At 35.9% G+C, this 6,248-nt stretch overlaps 1 protein-coding gene across 1 annotated transcript; it reads right to left on the reverse strand.

Annotated features, from left to right (window-relative positions):
* Nucleotides 1–407: 407 nt before the first annotated feature.
* LOC124158288 lies at nt 408–1,487 on the reverse strand. The gene is made up of 4 exons (XM_046533472.1): nt 1,345–1,487; nt 1,107–1,230; nt 862–965; nt 408–672 (listed from the first exon to the last, which is right to left on the reverse strand). The coding sequence occupies exons 1-4, from the start codon at nt 1,446–1,448 to the stop codon at nt 573–575; spliced, it is 432 nt and encodes a 143-aa protein (XP_046389428.1). The 5' UTR covers nt 1,449–1,487; the 3' UTR covers nt 408–572.
* Between the last annotated feature and the right edge of the window lie 4,761 nt (nt 1,488–6,248).

The following is a 6,248-nucleotide window of genomic DNA, read 5'->3' on the forward strand; positions in this document are numbered from 1 at the left end:
CATGCAGACAGGTATCCACTCAACGTATCTGTGCCTGCCTATTACCTTAGCATATGGCTAATGATTGGGGTCCTCTGTAGTTATTGCGCATTCCACGAAGCCGTCTGAAAAACCTCTTAGCTGTGTGACGCGCATGTGGGCTTGTGAATGAAATTTTGATTACTGACTGAACGGTTAACACGGTTCCTTTTTCTGAGTCACTATTAGGTCCTAGAAAAATAGCCTCCTTTTCTGCAAAATAGCATAATGAAGAAAAGTAATATTTAGTACAATTATGATAATACATATCGGTATTTAGATGAAAAACTCTCTTTAACCTTGCATACTAATTTAATATGCATTTTATTAATTCTTCCTGCGTATAATTTCTTTGCTGCTCACAATGATGTAGAAAATATTTTGAAAAGAATTCCATTTATTGTTTTGACGCAAATTAAAATCATGATCATGTTGTTTTAAAAGGTATACATTAGAAAAAATATACATGACTTTCACAAAAATATACATCTTCTTGAATGGAGTCTTCCATTGCAGGGAATAGCAGATTCAATACCATTTCCTCAATACCTACTTCATGGTCGTTTGTATATCCAACCGCTACGAGTTCGTGAAATGTAGTCGTCGTCCATGATATCGTTCCCCTCCATGTCGTCACGAAATTGAGAGTCTCCCCTGAGAAAAATTGATGCAGGAAATGAAAATGATAAAAATTAGTGTAAGAAAAAAGCAGAAATTATTTGAAAGCATATTTTTAAAATCCGGAAAATTTAAACTTGCTAATTGCTGGATATTAAGCGAAGAAAGATCTCAAAATATTTACATAAAACTAGGATTAATGCAGTAAAAAGCCTTATTAATTACCGGATAATGGTCTTCTGGGTTATGCCTATAGTATAAACGGTGACTTTTAGTCGCCTATATTTCCCACGCATGGACGCACATGATGTGTTTGAATTTCCGCTTTCCTGCAACGATAATGGGACATACATTTACCCGCCTCTTAACAAAAACACGCCGATACATTCAATAAGTCTGATCGTGCTCTATATTGTGATTGTTATTAAATAGAGTGAAAAAGTACTGCAATCACGAGGAAAGTTAATTACTTTTAGTCTGAAATATGTTCTTGTCTCTGACAGCTGAACTTCCATGTCCCATCCGCTCAAAAAATGAAACATTATTTTTGCTTGAAACCAGATTAGCCTCATAGTGTAGAAAAACTTCTTTTTTCTGAAAGAAAACACTGCGATTAGGAACAGGAACCATATGCTGAAGTTACGCATCATAATTTTAAAAATACATGTACAAGGATGCTTAATTCTGAGTACATGAGCGGAGACTCACATTTTGGAATTCTGAAGTTTTCTTTGTATCACTCCTGCGGCATACATCCGAATGATATGTAACATAACGTCGCAAATCATTCTTAAAATAAAAGAGATCACCATTTTGGTTCCTTTTCCACTTCTCTGCAAATATATTTGTTTTCGGCTTCCGCCTGTTATCTTCTCTCTCTAAAAGTCGGTTGCTAACGGATCGGACTAATTGTTGCCTAGGGTATTTATAGTCGCGTCGTCATTGTTGAACTTCCCTTTTCCTTTGCTATGAATACCATGAACTATTTTCATTCAACAATGGAGCGCAGCATTGGCATATATCGAAATGTAAAATAGGATATAGATTAAACGAATATATTTAATATAAATATTTAGTGTATTGTGTTCATGAAATATTTCAGCATCAGCCATTTTATTTCAACTTTAATCCAATCGTGTTGGTTTGCAATTAGTCAACCTCGTCTTTCACCATTACACCATTTCCGAAATTTTCATTAATTTATTCTTCATTACTTATTTCGGTTTGTGATAACACATATGAAACCATCAAATACTTTACTTAACGAGCCGTAGATTATTATACGTAAAAATCTTTTATATTCCGTGACAATCATTTGAATTTTATTTTCATTACTTTTACATTAATACCAACCGTTGCGTTGTTCCATATCAACTCAATGATTCATTACGTGCTCATAAAATAATACAAACGCTCTGATGATTCTATAGAACAGCACGTCCATAATTATGAAAAATGGCGTTGATGCATTCACGGATGACATGATTAAACAATGAATATAAGTACATTTTATAGGAATAAAACATGTAGTCCCTTCAAGCAAAATAACTTACTTAGCTAAGAGTAAGATGAATTTGCCATCAAATTCAATATCTTATTTGGCTATTTAGTTTCATATATTGAACATGTCACAGATTGAAATGCGACAAACCTTTGAAATTATGATAGTTCATTATTACACGAGATGGTAACATTGCAGGTCGTGTTTGCCAGGTGTGTTCTTTATACTGTAATGATCAGCTCAGTAAAAAATTTCCGCGGTATTTCTTATTTGTATACCTTATATTTTTATTATTTTATTGAAGTATAATGAGCATAACATGCGTGAAAAAATAGAATTCTTCGAGACTTTCAATTTCCTGGATAAATAGGCTGCTGATAATCCCATAGCTGGAAGACCTAGAAAAATACGAGGTTTCCTATCGAAAAATTATATTCTCCGCAATTTCTCGCTTTAAATTGTCATATTTTATCGCGAACTCATCAGTATTTAGAACTCACCAAGGCCAAGAGTTCCTTATTTTTCTGGACACCGAACTTCGTTGTTAGGAAATTCGAATGCTCACTCATAAATTTTGCATTCTCAATGGGACTGATTGTATCACAAGCATTTTATCAATCATATTGTATTACATACCTCATCTCTTTGTGTCAAAACTCCAGAATTGTACTGATCCCATCCTACTGCAGCTTTTGTAGCAGAATATCGAATTTCGCAACAATGCTTGATGCTCTAAGTTCTTCAATTTTTTCTTTTTTTCCGCGATATAGCATGTCCTAGAATATCGCATTCAATGCGCATTTTTTCATCGTATCATATTTCATCAGTAACAAGTGACGTTGCTTTAAAAATAAAACCCTTTCTCTATTCAGCATCCTTCCAGGCCGATTGTTGCTCTCACAAATACATCGGTGTAGAATTTGAGTAGTAATATGTGATTGCATCGTTGGAAGCATTCCTTAACTCTGTGGAAGAATAGAAATACTAAACTCAGTTTGGATGCAGCACTCGGCGAAAGTGTGTCATATTCGATATCTGAGAAAAATATACCAAGTGTATAATATCGTCTCAAATGCCTCAAAGCAAGCTGTGTCTGTGTACGAGAGCATTTTCCTCTAATCGGTCATACAAGGGTATTTTTTTTATGAATTTGCTCTTGATACTTCACAGTGTCAAGGTTAGCGATCCTTTAATGTAGTAAAGCACAACGTTTTGTCCCTGAGTGTGCTAATGCACTACGGGATATTTCATTTTATTTCATTGAAGGTATGCATAACTACTGAGAGAGGGGGATTTCAAGGTGCTCAGAGGCCGATGGAAACTATGGTTGGTGTGAGGGACAATCTTCTATATATTATTTCTACTGTATAGATACCTTTTTCTCAACTTATACGCAACCAAACTCTACAGATGAGGTACTTAAATGCACAGAATTTATCAGAGAACATGCGACGGCATATCTTACTTCCTAAATAATGCTATTGCTTCCTAAAATTGGTTTTTAAATAATAAAAAAAAACCAAAAACCGGTAAATATTCCTGACGTTAACGGCACACAAACTGATACATTTGTTCATTTGCAACAATATCTCGCATTCTTTTAATAACTTTTATCAAAATGCGGCTGATTCCACATTCAAGTCTCCTGTTGATACGTAAGTATGAGTCATCATGTGCGTTTAACAGAGGATAGTGTAATTACTTCCAATGTTGTGTTTAAAGAGGTCCTCTGATCTCAATTTGTACATGAACATTCCAATTTAATTTGTAAATAAGACCCTGCCTTTTTACTACATTTTAAAATTAGAAACGCGCCTATCCCTCTGTGGACCTGCATTGAAAAGAGCATCTGGGAGCGGGCGCATCACGCTCGTATCCCTTAGTCTACTTTTTCGTTTTCTACGGGGAATACGTTGGAGCGCAAATGTCTCTATCCTAGAGTCTCGATATAGATATTACTCCTGCATCCAATGGAATGTGATGGAATGGACTCCCATGAGATATCTGGCTTAATGGCGTTCTACGTGTGATATACTGTGCAAGAGAGTCATATCTTTCTATTATATTACCTCAATCGATAAAGGGGGAGTTATACGCCCTATGGCTAAAAAAATAATTTGAGTGTTAATGGGGCCGATGACTCTCTTGGATAATCCTAAACCATTTGAACCAAATTTAAATTATTGAATTATCGCATTTGTCTAGGAAATTGTACGCTTTATATTCTCTGGAATAGAACTTTGAATTCTGCATTTTATGCGCTCTGGGTCAATAAGTTTCAAGCAAAAGGAGTGGCGATTGTGGACCTCTCGTTATTTCCTCTAATATAGTATGCTATCCCAAGACCACTCGTATGGTGATCGAAAGTCGAACACCAGGAATGTCATATGATTTATGGAGGAGAGGAAACAATTCATCAGATGCTGCACATGGAGAATGTGATGAATTGCTTTTACGCTAGCTACCAGTAGATAGTTTCTATTGGGTCCTTGTTAGGATTGCAAGCATTATTTAAATATTTTACCGAACTTGATGGACTTCCCCCTTCAATGAATTATGAGGCCTACTCCTTTTAATCCTACCTGCAAATTCTATTCTCTTTCCTGCTCTCGCTCGTTTACCCTCTGAAATATTGCGAATATGTCGATCCAGATTTGACGAAAGAGCTCATCGTGGTACAAGTTTGTGAATTCAAGGCTTCTGCAATCAATTCACTTTCCGCAACCCTTTATGGATCCTAAATCTAGTGAATGTTTGTTCTCCTTTGAGATAATTCGTCTCTTGTCGATCACTCTCGATAGTGAATGTCCAGCCACTTGGAAGGGAATTCAGCCGTTGGGCTCACTTTCCTCTACCAAATCAACTTATGCTAAGAATCTTGGATGATTTCGCTTAAAAGGATTTGCTTTCCATTTTAGTTATTTCGAAGGCTGCCCCTCTGCGGGTTGGCCAGCCCTAAATCACTCTACCGTTGTTAATCTTGAGATAATTCGTGGTCAAAGGTTCAAGAGAGGGATACTCAGTTCTGCCAAATTACAACCTTCCTTTAACTTCCTTTTAACTACAAGCACTTTCAGTTTCATTGACTAGAGACTTAATTAATATTTGGCTAAGGTTTCTTACACACTGTGAACTTTATCTCATGCTTAATCTGAGCATAGATTTTGATTTTTTAATAACATTTATTAATCAATTCTGGCGCAAGTCTCTTTTAGGATATTATATAAATTTTAGCATTGTTGAACCTAAAAGAGGATGAAGTTAACATTCATGGGCTCTTTCCGCGTGTGTTAACAGAGATTCAAACCAGTTTCGCTCGCCGTCCTGCTGATGCCCTTAGATAAAGGATGGCAAGAAGCTACTTGGTCGTCTCTTATAATTAGGGGATTTTAGTTGCCAAAACCAGGAATTTTCCTCGGCCAATGCGGGAACTCGCGGAATTATGCCTTTCCACACTCTGTAGAGTGGATACCCATCTTTCCTTTTGCAATTATTTGATCTATCCACGGTTTCTATGGCTTCTCTTATCATATTTTTCTTCCTTTGCTATTATTATGGCGACGCCAAATATAATAGAATGACCGAATTCATTCCAGGCGTGCGAATCAATGGCCAATGCTTTAAACTGTACTTCGTTCGAGGACGCCAGCTGGGTAGCTGTCGAAACAGCTGTGAATCCTTTTCAGCATATCTACATCTACATCAACATACTACTCCGCAAGCCGCATAAAATGCGTGTAAAACAAAATCGCTATTCATTCATTTTTAGGTATCTGGCATATTGTTTAAGTCTGACATTGGTGAGCAAAATTCATATTTTTGATTTTTTGGTGGCATCGTGGCCTCATTCCTTCTTAATAACCTCTATGTAAGTTTTTAAAGTAGTCAATATTATTTTTCAATGTATACTTATTGTTAGACTAGCTATACTTTTGATAAGCGCAATTTATCACCGTACTCCTGTTTTCCGATGCCATAAAATTTGTGGTCATAAATATAATTTTTCAACCATTAAATTTCTTTAAATCTTTGCAGTTAATTTTCTATAACCAATTACGAAACTTATACTTATCTTCACCCAGTTAAGGCTGTTAAAATTCACAAAATGTCA

This window comes from Ischnura elegans, chromosome 4 (assembly GCF_921293095.1).
Source record: "Ischnura elegans chromosome 4, ioIscEleg1.1, whole genome shotgun sequence".
NCBI classification, from domain to species: domain Eukaryota; kingdom Metazoa; phylum Arthropoda; class Insecta; order Odonata; family Coenagrionidae; genus Ischnura; species Ischnura elegans.